General features: G+C 46.8%; 1 protein-coding gene across 3 annotated transcripts in view; it reads right to left on the reverse strand.

The window, feature by feature from the left end:
• The window catches only part of FAM168B (family with sequence similarity 168 member B), a 194,678-nt gene that overhangs the window by 118,649 nt on the left and 51,610 nt on the right, over nucleotides 1-24,419 (reverse strand). For 2 of the 3 annotated variants that reach the window (XM_063915715.1, XM_063915717.1), the window contains exons 3-4: nucleotides 12,143-12,222; nucleotides 172-255 (exon numbers count right to left, since the gene is read on the reverse strand). In XM_063915715.1, coding sequence (XP_063771785.1) covers nucleotides 172-255; nucleotides 12,143-12,212 — 154 coding nt within the window. In that variant the 5' untranslated portion in view covers nucleotides 12,213-12,222. The remainder of the gene's footprint in view (nucleotides 1-171; nucleotides 256-12,142; nucleotides 12,223-24,419) is intronic. The other variant, XM_063915716.1, reaches the window with a different exon arrangement.

Genomic DNA, 24,419 nt, shown 5'->3' on the forward strand with positions numbered 1-24,419 from the left:
TCCTAACATTTTATCCATGTTGACATCTTCACTAGGACCTATTGAGGTGACTAGCATTTAGTCAATGTGGAAGCTGCTGGTGCACATGTAATGTCAGGACATGTATCCTTACACAAATTTTAGAAAACCTAATTATGCAGTCTGCACAGAAAACAGTAGAGACTAGTTTACCTGAAGGGAAGGCAGGATTTGCACCAGCATACATATTGGGGGAGTAGGTAGGAGCAGCGGCAGCATATCCCATTGGAAAGCCTGCTGAAACAGAAGGAATATTGTAATAAATAAAAATAAAGGAAGCAGTCCTGCAAGAAGCATTCTACTGCAAATGTGCCCCTTCAAAATACATTGTTGCTTACTGTGTGCAGCAGTGAAGGCTCTGGATTATTATTATTATTATTTGTTGTACATACCTCTTTTCCAAAACGGCAGCTGATCAACATTAGAGCTTCATTCAGTACAGCGCACAAAAGCTGCTTGTTTTTTTTACACCCGGAGAGGAACATGCATTCTTCTAATGTAGTGAACTGGGAAAATTAATTTGTTGATTTTTAAATAAAATGTAAAAATCTCGTTCAGTAATGAACGAGAAATTGTTCATATCTTTCAGTGTGTAGGCATGAACGATGCGCGGCCCCGATGCCGGCTCGTTTATACCTGCTAGCCAATATGGACAATATCGTCCATATTAGCATGCAGGGCAATGGGGTCGAGCGAGGTCAGGGAGTGAAGAAACTTCACTCTCCGCCCACCCCCTTCGTCGGGTCGTCCATATCTGCCATCGGGCACCTCGGCGGCAAATCGCCAAATGTGTCGGGGACATAAGATGTATTTGTCACAAACCGGATAGAGTGTAAGAACAAGTTACAATTCCAAAGAGAAGTGTGGATACTAAAAACAGTGTTAAAAATTAAAAAAGAATGCTTTTGTATTAGAAAGATTGGAAAATTAGACCCCAAAAGGACAAAGATTGTGAGCTTAATGGTTTTCCCTAGAATTAAGTAAAATCAGGATTTTGGTACTTACCGATAAATCCCTTTCTCCGATTCCACAGGGGCCACTGGAGCGTAGTTACAATGGGGAAATAGTAGGCAGTAATTGGGAGCTGGCACTTTAAAATTCTCACACTGTGGCTAGCTCCTCCCCTACTATCTCCCCTCCAAGCCAGTCTACGTAAAACTGTGCCCGATGAGAGATGGAATAAACAAACCTTAAGGTAGAGGAGGTTAATGACGCCCTGTAAACCAGGATAAACCAAACTAAACCTGGAACAGAACCTGACAAAAACCAGGCTAGCCTGTACTCAACAAGCAGTCATATATTGATCTGCAAACCTTTAAGCAAAAAACAAGGAGGAACAGCGCTGGGCGGGCGTCCAGTGGCCCCTGTGGAATCGGAGAAAGGGATTTATCGGTAAGTACCAAAATCCTGATTTCTCCTTCATCCACTAGGGGCCACTGGAGCGTAGTTACAATGGGGACGTCCCAGAGCTCCCAAAAACGGGTGGGAGAGCGCTGAGAGTCCTGTAAAAACTGCTCGGCCAAACTGTGATGCAGAAGCCGCAAAATTGTCAAACTTGTAGAATTTGACAAAACGAATGTCGGTCCGACCAAGTAGCCGCCCGACAAACCATTTATGGAGACCCCACGGGCAGCCGCCCCCCGAAGGTCTTACAACGCGCATAAAGTGCGCTGGAATGGAAAACGGAGGCTTCCTAGCAACCGCCAAGAAGACTGTCTGATGGTCAGATGTATCCAACGTCCCAGCGTATGCTGGGACCCCGGCTATTTAGCACGGGAGCATCGTACAGCACAAAGAAGAAAAACACTTCGTCGAATAGCCGAAGACCTCTGTAGAGAGTCGGCGAGCCCTGACAACATTCATAGAGGACCAAAAAACACTAGTGTCAGATTTATCTGAAAAATGGACATTCCCTCTGGAAGAAACGACCGCCGAGATCGAAGCTCAGCCGGGGGAGTTGCCAATAGAGTACTCCCTAAAAAAGAGGCCGAACTGACGGCCGCTAGGCTAATCTCTTTTGGAAGAAAACCGAAAAAGGCAGATACCTAAAATTCAGGTCAGTGTGGTTTGAAGCGCAGCTGAGCAAAACCTCCCAGAGAAACCAAAGATGACGGCTGAATGGTAACTGAAAAAAGGGGAAAACCCCTTTTATGCTTATTATATCCCATACAGTTTTCCAAAAGTGGCAAAAGCGAGAAGAGATAACAGACTTCTGAAATCGAGGCCCAGTAGGCCTAACCGAACTAGGGAACTCCTCCCTTCTGAGGTCTCGAGAACAGTCACACGGTTAAACGAGACCAGTGTAAGATTGAACCAAGAAAAAGGACCCTGTTGAAGTAGACAGTCCAGTCGAGGTAGGAGCCAAGGCTCCTCTACTGACAACAGGTGTATCTGTATCTTCAAGTCATGCGTGGCCCAACCAGAGCCACCGAGAGGGCTAGCACACATAATCCCCTCCTGTGTTACTGAACATGAGGTAGAAATCAAAAAGGGAGGCAGGATAGAATAACCAGAAAACTCCCCGGAGTCCTGAGGGCCTCCTCGGCTACTGCCGCCCGAGCTCACGTCCGAGAGTAGTAAAGGGTTAAGAGTCAGTCAGAACGCCCTGAGGTCGATCCGAAATCTCCGCCCACAGCGGACCAGCTGACAAAACTCCGGGGAATGTTTCCTCACCCGGGAGTCTGACCTGGTGGCTTGACCTTTTTGGAAAGAAGATTGTTGTCCCCCGCTCTGAGAGGAATGTTGTCCCCCGCTCAGAGAGGAATGTAGGCGACCACTCATTGCGTCGCAACTTGACAGAAGGAATAGAGTACCTGGTGCCGAGGAAGGAAAAAAAAAAATCCTCTGACGGACCGTGTTGAGAACGTCTACAAGGAGCATAAATTGGATCTGTGTTGAACCAGAAGCTCCTGGATCCTCCGGATATTCAGAAGCCACCTAATGTACAGAGTGGGAAAGTAGCAGTAGATTGTCCCATTAGGGAACCAACGTCACCTACTGCCCTTGAAAAAAAGAGTTATTCTGTGATCTTCCTGAACTCTGTGGGAGCGGAAGAGAGACCGAAAGGAAAGGACTGACAGCGAAAATGAGAATCCTGTAATGCGAATCTGAGAAAAGGCCGTCCAGCGGAAATGAGTAAACAGGCATCTCTGAAGACAAGGGACACGTAAAACTCCCTTTCTTGTTCAAACTAGCAATCACAGACTGAAAGGATTCTAAGGCCAGAATAGGCCTGGCCGAGCCAACTGGCTTCGGAACGTGAGAAGAAAACAAAGGCCTGAGAACTGTCCCGATTCAAATGATATGTGAAAAACAGGGATCAACACCCTTTGCAGTTAGAAGCATATGGAGCGCCGCCTGCAGTATGACTCTTGTCATCGTAAATCGGCCGACCCCTGCCGAGGGACGCCTGAGATGGTTGTACTCCAAAATCTAGTTTTGTAACCGCCCAAGCCTTCTCAGTTCTTCCCGCAGGACCACCGACCTGCGCCTACCCTGGGACCCTCCAGGTGGTAGGAAAGTCTGACCTGTAGTGGGTTTATAGGATGACCTAAAATCAGACTGGACCGAGGATGCTGAACCTCTGCTTCAGCCTTTTACCCTGAGATCCCCTGGCGACTGAGATATCGCCCGTGTGGAGTCGAAAGTTTGAAGGGGCACGGAAAAATCTAAAGGAAAGACCGGTAAAGGTCTGTCTTGGAGCTGGGGCAGTATTAGGAGAAAGCAAAGTGGACTTACCTCCCATGGTTCAAGAAATCCTGCAGAAAGATCCTTTCCCTGAACCATCTGCCCCGTAGGATTACATGTTCACCTGTCACTGTCGCAGACCCAGAGATCGTCGGGTTAAGACAGCCCAAGCGACAATGCAGGGTCCGAGTCTGCAGACGTGGAGACCTCCAAAGATCATAAAGCAGAATCCTGATTCGGACCTGTACCAAAGTATCAGTTTATCCTGATGCGACTTATCCCGTAACCTAGAGGACAATTGTTCCACAACCTACCTGCTCCGGACAAGGTAGAACCGCGCTGCCGTATATGTCTTTGATGGAACCCTGAGCAAGGCTGCCTCAGGAAAACAGCAGCTTGTTGGACCGGCGATACATCGAGGGGTATACCCTAGAGAGGTTCTGATACCATCTCCTGACGTCTGCGGGGAAAGGATAGAAAAAACAAACATTGATTGATACCTGATAGTGTATTCGGGTGTCTGCCGGCCGCCTACCGGAGCCTGCCCAGCTCATCCGAGACTGGACCAGTCGCTGTCATTTCGTCATTGGCGTCGAACCCCGATGGACTTGACGTGTCCGCCTCCTTTACCTGCAGTACCAGACGAACTGCTGTATAATGCACCTGGATATTCTGAGACACTGGTTCAAACTCCACAGAAAACAGACATCATCAGTATTATAACCTGGAAGGTTAGTTAGCAAGGTTCCTTTAGAAACCTGGAGAGGTGAAATGACGTACAAGGTCTCTGGTTAATAGTGACATTACCTGCATAATCTGAGCTGTTCAAACAGGTGTTCTGCAGGTGCGTGGAGGGCTAAGCAGATGGCTCCACCGCATACTTCACACCTAAGAGGGAATTCTTTGACTATCCCAGGTGAGACCAACGAAAGGAGAAAAGGTGGGTTAAATAAACACAGCCCTATGTAAGGTCTGCACTATAATGTGTAGTGACCGACACGATTCAAATAAACTTTCTGGAGCAGCGGAGACCTGAACCAGTAGCGCTGCGCTGTGGGACAGGATTCTTAGCCCTAGGCTATAGGAGCTCCCCTTAAAGTTTTTCAAACCCTGGTCCCCCTGTTCAGATACCCGCTACTAGCATACTGAGCAGCAGCGCTATTTGTCTGATGCCTTACACACATTTCTCAAATTACAAATGGCATTAGTAACTAGTGACACCAAGGAATAATAAAGGGAAGGCAACACCCCGCCCTGTATGTAGTGTACCGCTAATTTAGGTGCACCAGATGTTTCTCGGAGGTTCCGCTGGCTTTTCAAAATGGTGACCAGACTGCGAGAAAAGATGGGGGAAAATGTTATGTGGTAAGGAGGTATTTTGTTATTAGAAAACATTGCGGAAATGGTTTGTTTTATCCTAAGGATGTATGTGGACACATCTGTACAAACTACACACAGCTAAGGCCACGGTGGGAACCAAACCCACGACCTCCAATGCCGCGAGGCAGCAATACCAACCACTACACCATCTGCATTGCCCTATATACGGTACTGTATGCATATATCTATATACATACCTCCACACATATACATACCTATCTCTCTCTCTCTCTATATATATATCTATATATATATCTATATATATATCTATATATATATCTATATATATATATATTATATATAGTGGTAACAACGAGCGCGGCACTGGGAGACGTAAACGGTGATGTGAAAAAATCAAATGCTTTTATTCAGACAATCTACGTTTCGGGGACGCAGCCCCTTCGTCAGGATGAATAAAGTGACAATAGACAGTGTTTAAATACATGTGCAATAAGAGGTTACTCACCGCCTCCAGCCGTCGCGCCGCCCGGGTGCCGGATCTGACGTCACTCCCTCCAACAGGAAGTGTCGCGTCACCGGTCCGTCAAGCCAGCGTTCTCGGGCTGTGGGATACATGCAACCATGGCAACGTAAACAACAAGTGAATCAACTCAAAACACGCTTAATATACAAAAAACTAAAGTGCAAATCAAACTTTTCAAATGGTCATTGTTGCATGTGTGTTATCCATTAATAAAAAGTATTAAAATCATTTAATAATAATGCTCATGAATCTAACAGTCCCTACCGCTATTAATAACTCAATACATTGCTATAATTATTTACTTTGGGCATATGAACCGTTTCCATTTTTAAATATTTCCTACACATATATAAGTGTCACCATCATTGTAATATATTAGGACAGAGAGACGGCTAATGCTATCTTAATGCGCTGGGAAAGTGTCTATACCCCAAGAACGTCAACTATTCAACTTCATAGCCTGCAGAAGCAACCAGGAAAAATACGTCCACCTATGTCTGAACGTATGAGGCCACATCTGGAACTGCTTCTGCAGTTATTTATAGGAAACATCTCAAGCTTAACATCTCATTTAATCCCTTGGGATATACTGTATTAAGGATTGAGATCCACTTGGCCTCAATCTGCAACAATTTTTTTGAACTATCCCCTCCTCGTAGCGATGGAGGGACCTGATCGATAATCTTATAACGCAGGGTAGCCATGCTATGTTTCGCTGTTGCGAAATGGCGGGCCACTGGTTGGTCACTTGTCCCTGCTTTATAAGCCTCGCGAATGGCATAGCGATGCTGTGCCATCCGTGTCTTAAAGGCACATTCGGTTTTACCGATATATGTTAGCCCGCAAGGACACGTCAGCATATACACTACGAATTTTGAATCGCAAGATAATGGATGTTTGATGCTGTATCTTTTACCCGTATGTGGGTGCAGGAAAAAATCTCCTGGCGACAAATAGCTGCAAGTGGTACATCCACTGCACTTAAAACAGCCATTTTTGCGCTTCAAAAAATTTTTGCTAGTTTGTTCCTTGCCGAACTTGGATACATCCGTTTTTACCACATAATCCCTAATACTCTTACCCTTGGAATAACTGTTAAGGAGCCTAGATCGGTATACTTCACCCAGCTCCCTATCAGTTGCCACTATCGGCCATATTTCTTTGGTACTTTTGGCTATATGTTTACTACTAGTACTGAACTGGGTAACCCAAGGTATCCTATTCCTAAGGGATTTTTGTGGTTTAGGAGTAAGTAATTGTTGCCTCGTTTTCCCTAGAGCTTTATTTTTGGCCTGCTCTAGGAGTTCTAAGGGATAGCCCCTTTCTCTGAATTTAGAGGTCATTACTTCCAACTGCTGGTCACGATCAGCCACCCCATTGGTGATACGGCATACCCTAAGGAATTGGGAATAGGGTAGACCCCTTGTGGTGGCTTTTGGGTGGAAACTGTCAAATCTGAGCAAGTTGTTTCTGTCAGTCACCTTAGTATACAATTTGGTGCTGATCTTCCCTTCAGTAACCGTGATACATAATCTGATTGAGTTGATAGATCAACATAACTCTACGGCAAGTCCCATTAAATTCACAATAGAGACAGACGATGCACAGATTAACTTTCTGGATGTATGTATCACGGTTACTGAAGGGAAGATCAGCACCAAATTGTATACTAAGGTGACTGACAGAAACAACTTGCTCAGATTTGACAGTTTCCACCCAAAAGCCACCACAAGGGGTCTACCCTATTCCCAATTCCTTAGGGTATGCCGTATCACCAATGGGGTGGCTGATCGTGACCAGCAGTTGGAAGTAATGACCTCTAAATTCAGAGAAAGGGGCTATCCCTTAGAACTCCTAGAGCAGGCCAAAAATAAAGCTCTAGGGAAAACGAGGCAACAATTACTTACTCCTAAACCACAAAAATCCCTTAGGAATAGGATACCTTGGGTTACCCAGTTCAGTACTAGTAGTAAACATATAGCCAAAAGTACCAAAGAAATATGGCCGATAGTGGCAACTGATAGGGAGCTGGGTGAAGTATACCGATCTAGGCTCCTTAACAGTTATTCCAAGGGTAAGAGTATTAGGGATTATGTGGTAAAAACGGATGTATCCAAGTTCGGCAAGGAACAAACTAGCAAAAATTTTTTGAAGCGCAAAAATGGCTGTTTTAAGTGCAGTGGATGTACCACTTGCAGCTATTTGTCGCCAGGAGATTTTTTCCTGCACCCACATACGGGTAAAAGATACAGCATCAAACATCCATTATCTTGCGATTCAAAATTCGTAGTGTATATGCTGACGTGTCCTTGCGGGCTAACATATATCGGTAAAACCGAATGTGCCTTTAAGACACGGATGGCACAGCATCGCTATGCCATTCGCGAGGCTTATAAAGCAGGGACAAGTGACCAACCAGTGGCCCGCCATTTCGCAACAGCGAAACATAGCATGGCTACCCTGCGTTATAAGATTATCGATCAGGTCCCTCCATCGCTACGAGGAGGGGATCGTTCAAAAAAAATTGTTGCAGATTGAGGCCAAGTGGATCTCAATCCTTAATACAGTATATCCCAAGGGATTAAATGAGATGTTAAGCTTGAGATGTTTCCTATAAATAACTGCAGAAGCAGTTCCAGATGTGGCCTCATACGTTCAGACATAGGTGGACGTATTTTTCCTGGTTGCTTCTGCAGGCTATGAAGTTGAATAGTTGACGTTCTTGGGGTATAGACACTTTCCCAGCGCATTAAGATAGCATTAGCCGTCTCTCTGTCCTAATATATTACAATGATGGTGACACTTATATATGTGTAGGAAATATTTAAAAATGGAAACGGTTCATATGCCCAAAGTAAATAATTATAGCAATGTATTGAGTTATTAATAGCGGTAGGGACTGTTAGATTCATGAGCATTATTATTAAATGATTTTAATACTTTTTATTAATGGATAACACACATGCAACAATGACCATTTGAAAAGTTTGATTTGCACTTTAGTTTTTTGTATATTAAGCGTGTTTTGAGTTGATTCACTTGTTGTTTACGTTGCCATGGTTGCATGTATCCCACAGCCCGAGAACGCTGGCTTGACGGACCGGTGACGCGACACTTCCTGTTGGAGGGAGTGACGTCAGATCCGGCACCCGGGCGGCGCGACGGCTGGAGGCGGTGAGTAACCTCTTATTGCACATGTATTTAAACACTGTCTATTGTCACTTTATTCATCCTGACGAAGGGGCTGCGTCCCCGAAACGTAGATTGTCTGAATAAAAGCATTTGATTTTTTCACATCACCGTTTACGTCTCCCAGTGCCGCGCTCGTTGTTACCACTATATAAAGGGATCTACAAAATCCAGGAGCTGAAGGCACGGGGGCAAAGATACCTTAACGCTGGGGAGCGTATGGAGTGCCGGGTCAATCTGCTTGCTATATATATTATATATATATATATATATATATATCATATATCTATATATCTATATATCTATATATCTATATATCTATATCTCTCTCTATATATATATCTATATATCTATATCTCTCTCTCTATATATATATATATATATATATATATATATATATATATATATATATATATATTATATATATATATATATATACATATACATATACACATATACACATATACACATATACACACACCCACAGTGAATCCAACCGTGTATGTGAACCCACTAGGGTAGATAAATACTGTGCCTGTGTAAATACTGTCTATTTGAACCTAATAGTATTTGTAGGGTAAAGCACAGTAGATTTTTAATCAGTAATGAGATGAGCCCCAGCTCCTGTAATAGAGCAGGCTCCATGTATGAAATGTCTGGCAGAGGACTCTCCTGCCGGGAGGAATGGCTAACAAAGTCAGATATTACCAATATGTCAGCAACTCCCTGCACAGAAACACTAAAAACTGAAACAGGATTTGTGCCTAGAGGCAGTGAACGCTGCGATCCGCCGCCGGGAGCCCGCTGAGCAAAGCGGGAATAGCCTTCACCCCCACATCCTACCTTTATCCTCCCTGAACAGCCCGGAGAGGGAAGGGAGCTTGCAGCGGCCGGGGAGCGGTATGACAGTGAAGCGGCGGTCCTGTAGCGGCCGGGGGACGGAGCGCTTAACCCGCCGAACAGAGCGGGAGTTAGCTCCGCCCCCCCCGCTTCTGCGCCAAATTCAAACCTGCTCTACAGTAAGCAGGAAGCGCCCTGTATCTCCCCGTCCGCTTGTATGCTGCGGCCGGGGAGCGGACAGTCCATTACACAACACTGACATAAGATAAAGGCGGCAACTATAAAAGGCAACCAGCCTTGTAACTTACATTTCACTGTTCTGTATCCCCCGGCTGCCTTCTGCTGCAGCCGGGTAGTGAAGAGCGCTGAGCCCGTCTACAGAGCGGGCTGAAGCTCCGCCCCCCATATAATGGCGCCAAGAATTAGTAAGCGCCTTTGATGCACTCCAGCCTTCTATGACTGGAGATACATATGTTGAAAACTGAATCTGTAAAAGCATACATCAGTCTGGAGGGGGGGATGTTTGTACTCACCACTTTAGGCATACTCTGTTCGACCCCGCGGCCCCTACACGCGCCGCACGCAGCGGTGTCCGGCCGGAATCCTCTGTGATGGAGTGGCCCCGACACGCGCCGCACGCAGCGGTGTCCGGCCACATTTGATACTCACCGCTGCCCTGCTGCCGGAATCTTCTGCTGGATGGAGTGGCCGCGACACGCGCCGCACGCAGCGGTGTCCGCCAACTCAGGAGAGCTCAGTGTCTCCCTCAGCCGGGGCCCATCCCGAGCCGCACGCAGCTGCGATGGGACCCCGCCAGCAGCTCCCGCGGTGCAGACTGGCAGTGGCAGAGCTGCCAGTCTGTGCGTGTGTGTATGAAAAATAAAATAATAAAGAAAAAAGAAAAAATTCTTCAGCTAAACCTAAGTGAACCAGCTCACATCGGGCACTAACTAAGACTGGCTTGGAGGGGAGATAGTAGGGGAGGAGCTAGCCACAGTGTGAGAATTTTAAAGTGCCAGCTCCCAATTACTGCCTACTATTTCCCCATTGTAACTACGCTCCAGTGGCCCCTAGTGGATGAAGGAGAAACTTGTAATAAATATGTCTGATAAGGACGCTTGAAAATGACTGGAATATGGGTTATCCGCCATATATTAGGTACTCTTATGACCATAAATATTGCACTGGTGCGGTGGAATCCTATGGTCCCATATGCTAGCTATTGATAACATTTCACTTATCAATGCCTATCAAATGTTTTCATGTTTTTAAGTCCTAAGCAAATTTTTTTTAAATTATACAAGCTATAAAAAGTTAACATTCAAGCGGAATTGCCCAGCCTGCCATATATCAGACTAGGGATATAGGAGGACTTCCCCTTGCATACACATGCTGTTCACAGGGACTGATGTACACCTGAAAAAAGGGATGCAACCCTGAAACTTGTGTTATCATTGTGTGACCTGCTACTTGATGCAGTCAGAATAAAAATGCGGCAGACTTACCTGAATTTAAAGCATAACAGAGTGCACAGACTTAGCATTTCAATATTTGTGTGACTTTTCTATCCAAGCTGGAAAGGTCCTAATTAGCCTCTAACATGTGCCACATTCACTCATTACAAACTGACTTGCTTGAGACACACAGCATCATTTAAACAGCGGCCTCCTACTATAGAAGGTGGGCGGACACATCTGATGACCACCGTTACCACTTAACTGACGATTCCCCTTCCCCCCCCCCCCCCCCTTTATATAAAAAAAAAAAAAAAAAAAAAAAAAAAAATCGCTGAGATTGTCTTTTTGAGTGAATTAGGGGGAGGAACATGAATTTAACCCTATCCAAAATGAGTTTAGTTAAAAATGAAAGGGAAAAAAATCCCCCCTAACCCCCCCCCAAAAAAAAAACAAAACAACATTGCGACTTTAGTTTTGAGGCCAGACAGCTGCCAGGTACACAGGGGAGGGGAGGGGGGGGGGTTTAGGGGCGATGATTTACACTTACCAGCGGCTGCTATTGTCTGCAGTCGCTGGAGGATCCGGCAGCACGGCAACACTGCAACACTGAAGGCTGAGTGCTGGAGGGCAGAGGGAGCAGCAGCGGAGGGAAGTTTCTCCTCCCTGCCACTGCTAACACTGTTTGTCTGACTTGTTGCATCCTGTGCGACCAGGTCAGATAAAGCACTTACAGGCAAGGTCGCATCTGATGCGACCATGCCAGGCAAGTGGTTAATACAAGTCATTTTTCACGTGGCCACTTCCATTCCATGTGATGTTGCTGCAATCAGACAGAGCGGTCTAATCTGCTCTCTATTTTTTGCAAAGAAATTGCTATGAAGTACAGTAGTAAGATCGGGGTTCCAAAAAAAAATAAAAAATAAAATAAAAAATAAACCTTCCTGTGAATATGAAATTAATCAAAAATTGTAAATTGCAAATAGATGGATAGCTGTACAGGGAGAAGACAAATGTGACTATGTGGAACAAGTTTGACTATAAGCATTATTAAAATATGAACAGCGAGCAAGTAACATATCACACTTACCAGGGTACCCAATACCTTTGGCATTTGCATATGGAACCCCAGAAGAACCTGGGCTATAGACTGGATTCATATTTTCAGATCTAAAAGAAAATAAAAACAATGATTTACTCCATCTGAAATAGGCTTATTTGGTCTAAGAGAACACCTGTAAATTAAAAGTACCCGGAAGAAATGGATGAGCAAATTGCATTTATTATAGACATTTAAACCATAAAGTCCTCCAGCAATGAATGTAATGCATTACATTAAAAGAAAAAACAAAATATAAGTTATGGTAAGAACTTACCGTTGATAATGGTATTTCTCCTAAGTGCACAGGTTTCACAGGATAACAATGGGATATGATGGAGCGACAGCGGATTGGCACCAAACGATCACAAGCTTTCAGGCCTCCCAGGATGTAATGGGGCCGTCCATATATACCTGCCCACTGGCTCAGGCAAATCAGTTGGATTCCAAATCATCTAGGCAGGAGCATCATGTAGAGCCCTAATGAGGCGATAAACACACACATGCACACCCTTTCCGTACAAGAAGGAAGAGGTTAGTGAGTAGCAAGATCCTCAAATCAGGTGCGTCAGGGTGGGATCCCTGTGGACTTAGGAGAAAGGAGGATTTTGGTACTTAACGATAAATCCATTTCTCTGAATCCTCTAGGGGACACTGGAGTCTTATACAGTAGGGGTGTGAAGCCTTGAACCGGAGGTGTGGCACAATCTAAAATTAGCATTGTCTGCACAGCCAGCTCCTCCCCCTTCACATCCCTCCTCCCTCAGTTTGAAAAATTTGACTGAGAGAATAGAACATGACACTATAGCTCATGGCGAGGAACCGAACAACATATCAAACAGCGGCCAAGAACTCTTAACCGAACAACTAACGCTGTTTGCACGAACTGTTTAAAACAAGAACTTTGAACACAGCAGGTTGACAGCACCGAGGCGAGCGTCCAGTGTCCCCTAGAGGATTCAGAGAAATGGATTTATCGGTAAGTACCAAAATCCTCCTCCTTCATCCACTAGGGGACACTGGAGTCCTATACAGTAGGGGACGTCCCAAAGTTATCCCCCAGGGAGGGAGTGCTGTCGGTGGCCTGCAAAACTAAACGTCCGAACTTAGATTCTCCGGACGCAAAAGTATCAAACTTGTAAAATCTTGCGAACGTGTGGGCTGAAGACCACGTCGCCGAGTAGTGGAAGCACCTCTGGCAGCCGCCCATGAGGCACCCACTGACCGGGTAGTATGAGCACCCGTCTGAACTGGAATCTGTTTGCCACAGGAAATATAAGCTTGCCGAATGGCAAGTCTAATCCATCTAGACAGAGTCTGCTTAGATGCCGGCCAACCATTCTTTGGCCCATCATAAAGAACAAACAAATGGTCCGACTTTCTGAAAGACGACGTAACCTGTACGTATACCCGTAAAGCTCGGACAACATCCAATGACACGTCCTCAGCTGCGAGACCCTGGAAAGATGGGACCACTATTGGCTGGTTTACGTGAAACCCCGAAACCACCTTCGGAAGGAAGTCTGCTCTTGTACGGAGTTCCGCCCTATCCTCATGAAAAACCAAGAAAGGACTCTTACAGGATAAGGCTCCCAACTCAGAAACCCGCCTAGCCGAAGCCAAGGCAAGCAATAACGTGACCTTCCAAGAGAGATATTTTAGGTCTGTTCTTGTCAACGGCTCAAAAGTCGGTGACTTCAAATATTCTAACACCAAATTTAAGTCCCATGGGGCCGTGGGAGGACGAAAATAAGATTTTACTTACCGATAAATCTATTTCTCGTAGTCCGTAGTGGATGCTGGGACTCCGTAAGGACCAGGGGGATATAGCGGCTCCGCAGGAGACAGGGCACAATAATAAAAGCTTTAGGATCAGGTGGTGTGCACTGGCTCCTCCCCCTATGACCCTCCTCCAAGCCTCAGTTAGGATACTGTGCCCGGACGAGCGTGCATAATAAGGAAAGATATTGAATCCCGGGTAAGACTCATACCAGCCACACCAATCACACCGTACAACCTGTGATCTGAACCCAGTTAACAGTATGATAACAACGAAGGAGCCTCTGAAAAGACGGCTCACAACAAGAATAACCCGATTTTTGTAACAATAACTATGTACAAGTATTGCAGACAATCCGCACTTGGGATGGGCGCCCAGCATCCACTACGGACTACGAGAAATAGATTTATCGGTAAGTAAAATCTTATTTTCTCTGAACAGAAAACACCTTAAGGAGAAATTGAGGACGAGTCCTCAATTCTGCCCTGTCAGAATGAAAAATTAAGTAAGGGCTTTATATATGATAAAGCCGCCAATTCTGACACACGCCTGGCTGAAGCCAGGGCTAATAAAATATCTCACATGGAAGGTGACGATGCTAAGTCCACAGTGGTGAGTGGTTCAAACCAATGTGACTTTAGGAAACTCAAAACAACATTGAGATCCCAAGGTGCCACTGGGGCACAAAAGGAGGCTGTATATGCAGTACCCCTTTTACAAACATCTGAACGTCAGGCACTAAAGCCAGTTCTTTCTGGAAGAAATTCGACAGGGCCGAAATTTGAACCTTAATGGACCCTAATTTTAGGCCCATAGACAGTCCTGTTTTCAGGAAATGTAGGAAACGACCCAGTTGGAATTCCTCTGTAGGGGCCTTCTTGGCCTCACACCACGCAACATATCTTCACCAAATGCGGTGAAATTGTTTTGCGGTTACATCCTTCCTGTCTTCGACCAGGGTAGGGATGACTTCATCTGGAATGCCCTTTCAGGATCCGGCGTTCAACCGCCATGCCGTCAAACGCGGCCGCGGTAAGTCTTGGAACAGACAAGGCCCCTGCTGGAGCAGGTCCTTTCTTAAAGGTAGAGGCCACGGGTCTTCCGTGAACATCTCTTGAAGTTTCGGGTACCAAGTCCTTCTTGGCCAATCCGGAACCACGAGTATCGTTCTTACTCATCTCCCTCTTATGATTCTCAGTACTTTTGGTATGAGAGGCATAGGAGGGAACACATACTCTGACTGGTACACCCACAGTGTTACCAGAGCGTCCACCGCTATTGCCTGAGGGTCCCTTGACCTGGCGCAATATCTGTCTAGTTTTTTTGTTCAGGCGGGACGCCATCATGTCCACCTTTGGTTTTTCCCAACGGTTTACAATCATGTGGAAGACTTCCCGATGAAGTCCCCACTCTCCCGGGTGGAGGTCATGCCTGCTGAGGAAGTCTGCTTCCCAGTTTTCCACTCCCGGAATGAACACTGCTGAGAGTGTTATCACATGATTTTTCGCCCAGCGAAGAATCCTTGTAGTTTCTGCCATTTCCCTCCTGCTTCTTGTGCCGCCCTGTCTGTTTACGTGGGCGACTGCCGTGATGTTGTCCCACTGGATCAATACCGGCTGACCTTGAAGCAGAGGTCTTGCTAAGCTTAGAGCATTGTAAATTTCCCTTAGCTCCAGTATATTTATGTGGAGAGAAGTCTCCAGACTTGATCACACTCTCTGGAAATTTTTTCCTTGTGTGACTGCTCCCCAGCCACTCAGGCTGGCATCCGTGGTCACCAGGACCCAGTCCTGAATGCCGAATCTGCGGCCCTTTCATAGATGAGCACTCTGCAGCCACCGCAGAAGAAACACCCTTGTCCTTGGAGACAGGGTTATCCGCTGATGCATCTGAAGATGCGATCCGGACCATTTTTCCAGCAGATCCCACGGAAAGGTTCTTGCATGAAATCTACCGAATGGGATCGCTTTGTAAGAAACCACCATTTTTCACAGGATCCTTGTGCAATGATGCACTGATACTTTTCCTGGTTTTAGGAGGTTCCTGACTAGCTCGGATAACTCCCTGGCTTTCTTCTCCGGGAGAAAACATCCTTTTCTGGACTGTGTCCAGAATCATCCCTAGGAACAGTAGACGTGTCGTCGGAAAAAACTGCGATTTTGGAATATTTAGAATCCACTCGTGCTGTCGTAGAACTACTTAAGATAGTGCTACTCCGACCTCCAACTGTTCTCTGGACCTTGCCCTTATCAGGAAAGCGTCCATATTTCTTTTAAGAAGAATCATCATTTCGGCCATTACCTTGGTAAAGACCCGGGGTGCCGTGGACAATCCAAACGGCAGCGTCTGAACTGATAGTGACAGTTCTGTACCACGAACCTGAGGTACCCTTGGTGAGAAGGCAAATTTGGACATGTAGGTAAGCGTCCCTGATATCCAGTGACACCATATCGTCCCCTTCTTCCTGGTTCGCTATCACTACTCTGAGTGACTCCATCTTGATTTGAACGCTTGTATGTAAGTGTTCAAATATTTCAGATCTCACCGAGCCGTCTGGCTTCAGTACCACAATATAGTGTGGAATAATACCCCTTCCCTTGTTGTAGAAGGGGTACTTTGATTATCACCTGCTGGGAATACAGCCTGTGAATTGTTCCCAATACTGCCTCCCTGTCGGAGGGAGACGTTGGTAAAGCAGACTTCAGGAACTTGTGAGGGGGAGACGTCTCGAATTTCCAATGTACACCTGGGATACTACGTGTAGGATCCAGGAGTACACTTGTGAGTGAGCCCCCTGCGTGCTGAAACTCTTGAGATGACCCCCTACCGCACCTGAGTCCGCTTGTACGGCCCCAGCGTCATGCTGCGGACTTGGCAGAAGCTGTGGAGAGCTTCTGTTCCTGGGAATGGGCTGCCTGCTGCAGTCTTCTTTCCTTTCCTCTACCCCTGGGCAGATATGACTGGCCCTTTTGCCCGCCTGCCCTTATGGGGACGAAAGGACTGAGACTGAAAAGACTGTGTCCTTTTCTGCTGAGATGTGACTTGGGGTAACAAAAGGTGGATTTTTCAGCTGTTGCCATGGCCACCAGGTCCGATGGACCGCCCCTTTATACGGCAATACTTCCATGTGCCGTCTGGAATCTGCATCACCTGACCACTGTCGTGTCTTCGTCTGGCAGATATGGACATCACATTTACTCTTGATGCCAGAATGCAAATATCCCTCTGCGCATCTCGCATATATAGAAATGCATCTATAGTCAATAAAATCTTGTCCCTGTCAAGGGTATCAATATTTTCAGTCAGGAAATCCGACCAAGCCCCCTCAGCGCTGCACATCCAGGCTGAGGCGATTGCTGGTCGTAGTATAACACCAGTATGTGTGTATATACTTTTAGGATATTTTTCAGCTTCCTATCAGCTGGCTCCTTGAGGGCTGCCGTATCTGGAGACGGTAACGCCCCTTGTTTTTATAAGCGTGTGAGCGCCTTATCCACCCTAAGGTGTGTTTCCCAACTCGCCCTAACTTCTGGCGGGAAAGGGTATACCGCCAATAATTTTCTATCTGAGGAAACCCACGTATCATCACACACTTCATTTAATTTATCTGATTCAGGAAAAACTACAAGTAGTTTATTCACACCCTACATAATACCCTTATTTGTGGTACTTGTAGTATCAGAAATATGTAACACCTCCTTCATTGCCCTTAACATGAAACGTGTGGCCCTAAAGGAAAATACGTTTGTTTCTTCACCGTCGACACTGGAGTCAGTGTCCGTGTCTGTGTCGACCGCCTGAGGTAAATGGGCGTTTTTACAAGCCCCTGACGGTGTCTGAGACGCCTGGACAGGTACTAATTTGTTTGCCGGCCGTCTCATGTCGTCAACCGACCTTGCAGCGTGTTGACATTATCACGTAATTCCTAAATAAGCCATCCATTCCAGTGTCGACTCCCTAGAGAGTGACATCACCAATACAGGCAATTTGCTCCGCCTCCTCACCAACATCGTCCTCCTACATGTCGACACACGCGTACCGACACATCACACACACAGGGAATGCTCTGATAGAGGACAGGACCCCACTAGCCCTTTGGGGAGACAGAGGGAGAGTTTGCCAGCACACACCAAAAACGCTATAATTATACAGGGACAACCCCTTATACAAGTGTTTTCCCTTATAGCATTTTTATATATGTAATCATATCGCCAAATAAGTGCCCCCCCTCTCTGTTTTAACCCTGTTTCTGTAGTGCAGTGCAGGGGAGAGCCTGGGAGCCTTCCTCACAGCAGAGCTGAGCAGGAAAATGGCGCCGTGTGCTGAGGAGAATAGGCCCCGCCCCTTTTTCGGCGGGCTCTTCTCTCGGAGTTTGTGAGATCTGGCAGGGGTTAAATACATCCATATAGCCTCAAGGGCTATATGTGATGTATTTTAGCCATAAAAAGGTATTATACATTGCTGCCCAGGGCGCCCCCCCCAGCGCCCTGCACCCTCAGTGACAGTTGGTGACTGTTGGTGAAGTGTGCTGACAACAATGGCGCACAGCTGCAGTGCTGTGCGCTACCTTATGAAGACTGAAAGTCTTCTGCCGCCTGTTTCTGGACCTCTTCAACTTCGGCAATCTGCAAGGGGGGTCGGCGGCACGGCTCCGGGACCGGACTCCATGGCTGGGCATGTGTTCGATCCCTCTGGAGCTAATGGTGTCCAGTAGCCTAAGAAGCAAATCCATCCTGCACGCAGGTGAGTTTACTTCTCTCCCCTAAGTCCCTCGTAGCAGTGAGCCTGTTGCCAGCAGGACTCACTGAAAATAAAAAACCTAACTTAAACTTTTATTCTAAGCAGCTCAGGAGAGCCACCTAGATTGCACCCTTCTCGTCGGGCACAAAAATCTAACTGAGGCTTGGAGGAGGGTCATAGGGGGAGGAGCCAGTGCACACCACCTGATCCTAAAGCTTTTATTATTGTGCCCTGTCTCCTGCGGAGCCGCTATATCCCCCTGGTCCTTACGGAGTCCCAGCATCCACTAGGACGTCAGAGAAAAGGGGGTTGAATCCTCAGAACCCCCTGTAAAAAGGTTTGAATATCTGGCAAGGATGCTAGCCGCTGATGAAAAAGGATAGAGAGAGCCGAAATCTGAACCTTCAGAGAGCCCAGTCTGAGCCCTCCTTCTAGACCGGCCTGAAGGAAAAGTAGAAGTCGAGATAAATGGAAGTTCGTTGAATTCCATCCCCGCTCCTGACACCAAGCCATGTACCGTCTCCAAATCCTGTAGTAGTGCATGGCTGTGACCGGTTTCCTAGCGGCAATCATTGTAGGAATGGCCATTCGTGGAATCCCTCTGTTTCTTAAGATCCGGGTTTCAATAGCCACGCCGTCAAACGCAGCCTGTTCAGGTCGGGGTGTAGGAACGGTCCTTGAGATAGCAGGTCCTCTCTCTGAGGTAACCTCCAAGGATCTTCCGCAAGTAACCCCCGCAGGTCGGAGTACCAACTCCTGCGGGGCCAATCTGGTGCGATTAGAATGGCCCACACTCGTTCCCGCTTTACCCTTTTCAGAACCCTGGGTATGAGTGGGAATGGTGGAAATATGTAAACCCTCCTGTAACACCAAGGAAGTGTTAATGCGTCCACTCCTTCTGCTGCTGGATCTCGAGTCCTTGACACATATCTGGGCAGCTGATGGTTTTGTCGAGACGCCATTAGGTCCACCTGAGGCAGACCCCATCTTCTCACAATCATGTTAAAAATCCGTGGATGAAGGCACCACTCTCCCGGATGCATGTCCTGGCGACTGAGGTAATCTGCTTCCCAGTTCTCCACACCTGGAATGAACACTGCCGAGAGAATGATGTCTCGTCTTTCTGCCCACAACAAGATCTTTGTGGCTTCCTTTAACGCTATCCTGCTCTTTGTTCCTCCTTGACGGTTTATGTAAGCCGTCGTCGTGACATTGTCTGACTGAATCCTGATGTGTTGATTCATGACTAGGTCTTCTGCTAAGAGAAGTGCATTGTAAACTGCTCTTAGTTCGAGGATATTTATGGGTAGTTTGCTCTCCTGTAGCGTCCACCGTCCTTGAAACTTATGGTCGTCTAGGACGGCTCCCCAACCTCTGAGACTGCCATCCGTCGTCAGGATCCTCCAATCCCAGATGCCGAATCTCTTCCCGGCTGCGAGGTTCTTGTGTAACGACCACCATATCAGGGAGATCCGTACTTGTGGGTGTAGTCGGATTTTCCGATGGAGAAGCCAGTGCGAGCCTGCTCCCTGAGCAATGAGGTACATTTGGAATGGTCGTGAATGAAGTCTGCCGTACTGGAGAGCTTCGAATGACGCCACCATCTTCCCGAGAAGTTGCACACAGAGGTGCAGAGAAACGGTTTGCGTCCTCAGTACCTGAGCCACTAATCTCTGTAGGTCCTGGATCTTGTTCTCTGGTAGGAACACCCGTAATAGGACCGTCTCCAAGATGAGACCGAGGAATTGAATCCGTTGAGTCGGTATGAGGTTGGACTTTTGGAAATTGACAATCCATCCATGTTGAATTAGGAATTGATGGGATGTCTGAACATCCTTGAGCAGTCGATTCTGAGATGGAGCCTTGATCAATAAATCGTCCAGATAAGGTATAATCGTGACCCCCAACAGTCTCAGTCCTGCAACCATGATCTTTGTGAAAATTCTTGGGGCTGATGCTAGGCCGAACAGCAATGCCCGGAATTGGTAGTGATCCGCCACCAGTGCGAACCTTAAGTAAGCCTGGTGAGGAGTCCAGATTGGAATATGCAGATATGCATCCTTTATGTCCATGGATACCATGAACTCGCCCTGTTCTAAGCCTGCAATGACTGATTGGATTGATTCCATCTTGAATTTGTAGACTCTTAAAAACTGGTTGAAAACTTTTAAATTGAGTATTGCTCTGACAGTCCCGTCTGGCTTTGGCACGACAAAAAGATTGGAATAGAACCCTGTTCCTCTGTGAGAAGCGGGAACCGGAATAATGACCTCTGCTTGTAGCAATTTGAGAATCGCTGCCCGTAGTGCCCTTGCTTTCTGAGGGCACTGAGGCAATCCTGTTGTAAAAAACTGACTGTGAGGCCTCTGATAAAATTCCAGTTTGTATCCCTGAGAGATCAAGTTGTTCACCCAAAGTTCCGGTGAGGTTTTGGCCCAGATGTCCTGAAAACCTTCCAGTCTGCCGCCCACCAAGGGGGACCCCAGGTGAGCTGGGAGGCCGTCATGCCACGGTCTTGTTAGCAGGTTTATCCTGCTTTCTGGTTGCTGCTTGCGAGCGGCCTCTACCTCTGCCCCCACGTGCTTGTGTACCGAAACCCCTTCCTCTGGCTCGAAAGGATTGAGATCTAAATGAAGTAAATGCTGGTCCCGAATAACCTCTCTAGTTTGTGGAGCGGTTCTCGTATAAGGAGTAGGCAGAAAAGTGGACTTCCCCGCTGTAGCCTGCGAAATCCACTTGTCCAACTCTGGTCCAAACAGCATTTCACCCCCAAAGGGGATGGATTCTACTGCCTTTTTGGTGTCAGAGTCTCCTTGCCATTCTCTGAGCCATAAAATCCTTCTAGCCGATATGGCCGATGCAGATATGCGTGATGCTATTCTGCTAATATCCTTAGAAGCCTGACACAAGTATGAAGCGGATTCTCGAATGTGTTCCGCCAGTTGGGTAATCTCTTCTAAGCTATTTTCCTCCTCAATAGCTTGTACAATACGTCCAGACCATGCACCCATGGCCTTGTTAACCCAAGCACAGACGATTGCAGGTCTCTGCGCTGTACCAGCTGCTACGAAAATTTACTTTAACGCCGTGTCAACCTTACGGTCTGACGCATCCTTTAAAGTAGTTACGTTAGGAATTGGTAAGCTTGTCTTCTTTGACAACCTTCCTAGGGAAGCATCCACTACCGGCGGATTCTCCCACTTGTCCATTACACCCCTAGGTAGGGGATAAGTTATCTGAAACCGTTTGTCAGGTTGTTTCCAAGCCTCCTCCATCTGAGACTGGAGGGATTTAGGTATGGGAAACACTGCTGAACGCGGCTTTTGGGATTCGAACAAATCGAAATCTTCCTGCTCACGTATTTCTTCTACCTGAAAATTTAAGATCTCCTTTACCGCGTCAATCAAGGAGTCCAGACCCGAGATTGCCGTGTCCTCCTCTGGAAAATCGGCATCTAGGTTAGGTTCAATTAACTCACCTTCTTCCGTATCAAGAAGAAAACCCTCTTCCTCCTCTGATTCCGGTATAATAGGAAGCGTTCTTTTAACTGCCTTGCGCACACTTTTCTGCGTGTGCGGGCGGCGTTAACTTGATGAGAAATTTCTCCATCGTCTGAGAATCCCGCAGCCCATTCCGATAGCTGCTTGCGCGATTCTGCCATCTCCTTGGAGATTCTATTAGCAAGGTTGTCTTCCCATGCCTTAGCCAGAGCACTGCTCCCAGGTGGAGCGTCCTTGTCTAAGCAGGAGTCGCACACCCCGGAGCTGCCAACCCGCGTGCTTTTCTTGTTACATTTCGTACAAACATAACAGGTCTTTGAGGTCTTGGTTGCCTTAGACATGTTGTTTTTAAAACCTTTTACCGGGTTACTACGCAGCGCTTTCACCCTTTAAACTAGGAAGAGAAAGACTGGGAGATGACAGAAGCGAAGGTATTGGAACCGGCTTGAAATTTTTTTTTTTTTATCAGCCCTCTCTTATAGAGAAGGAGCAGGTCAAATATTTAAAAAAAAAATAAAAAAAAATTAAAAACACCAGCCGACTCTCAACCCCCACTGTAGTTGGTATCCGCTTGCTTCCGTGTATTTTCTTCAGGATCTTTGAAATAGAAGTCCCTTGAAAATATAAATTGTAAAGCATGATTACTTTTCAGGAGATCCTCATATATATTTATTTTCACCAGCAGAGGGAGCTGTTTAGCAGAATATCTCTACTGATAGTAGTATATGCACTATCCTTACAGTGCAGCAGAGGGAGCTGTTCTAGCAGAATGTCTGTACTCTTAATAATATACGCACTATCCAAAGAGTGCAGCAGGGGGAGCAGTTGTGTAATAAAACAAAACTCCCTTCTTTACCGAGGGGGGGTGGAAGGAGGTCTATCTCTACCCAGACTGGCGCCATGCTTTTTACCGCCATCTGTAACTTTAACATGGCCCCCACTCAACACTAGGACAAGTAGCTGTGTTTAAAACAATCTCTACTGGTATTTATCTTTCTCCTAATGCCGCGCGCTTGTGTAGCCGCGCGGCGTAAGTCTATGTGCGGCTCCCACTCCCTCCTGCTGGCTGGCGCGCGCCGCTTCCCCTGGCTGACGCGCACTGAACCCGCTGGCCAGTGCGCGCCGGGGTTGTTTCCCGAAGCAGTGCCTGTGCACCGCTTCGTTTCCGTTTAGCGCGCCGCTCAGCCGTCTCTCCCTGCTCAGAGGTAAGAGACGCAGAGTCTCGCACCGTCCGCCCCCCACTTAGCTCCAGCGCGCCGGCCGCTGAAAACACTGTAGGTGTTAGAGAGAGAGAGAGAGAGAGAGAGAGTGTGAGAGTGAGTGAGAGCCATGCTAAGGAGCTTCCTAGAGAGGAAAGTGTAGAGAGAGTAAAAAAAAATAATAATTTAAGAATTATAGCTAAAAGGCCCTATGCTACTTCTATGTTAGACCAGTACTCACTATTTTGAGGACTCTGGAGGATCTCCTGTGGAGAGATGCAGGTCCCTTCAATAGGGATCTTTGTCTCTGATATTAGGCAGCCTTGTCCCCCTTTTATTAGGGTTACGCAGCCCCTTTTAGATTTTTAGTCAGGAGCTTAGTGCTCCCACGTGCTGTTACCTCCAGCACAATTTTTCAAACTGAGGGAGGAGGGATGTGAAGGGGGAGGAGCCGGCTGTGCAGACAATGCTAATTTTAGATTGTGCCACACCTCCGGTTCAAGGCTTCACACCCCTACTGTATAGGACTCCAGTGTCCCCTAGTGGATGAAAGAGAAATACAGTTATCAATGGTAAGTTCTTACCATAACGTATATTTCACCGGCAGGGTCCACAGGATAACAATGGGATTTCCCAAAGCAATTTTAGTGGTAGGGGACGCTCCTGATTGGACAGGAGAACCTTACGCCCGAATTCAGCGTCATCAGAGGCAAAAGTATCCAAGCATAATGTCTAATGAATGTGTTAATGGAAGACCATGTGGCTGCCTTACATATCTGTTCTGCTGAAGCACCATGTTATGCTGCCCATGAAGGACCTACCTTACGAGTAGAGTACATTAGCCGGAACAGGGAGATCCGCTTGAGAATATGCTTCTGAAATGGTCATTCGAAGCCCCCTAGCCAGCATCTATTTATTAGCAGACCATCCTCTCTTGTGGATTCCGTAGAAAATGGAGAGAATCTGTCTTTCTGATGGCACTGGTGCGATCCACGTAGATCCTTAATGCTCGGACTACGTCCCGCAACGCATCTCCCGCAGAAAGTCCT

This window comes from Pseudophryne corroboree, chromosome 4 (assembly GCF_028390025.1).
Source record: "Pseudophryne corroboree isolate aPseCor3 chromosome 4, aPseCor3.hap2, whole genome shotgun sequence".
NCBI classification, from domain to species: Eukaryota; Metazoa; Chordata; class Amphibia; order Anura; family Myobatrachidae; genus Pseudophryne; species Pseudophryne corroboree.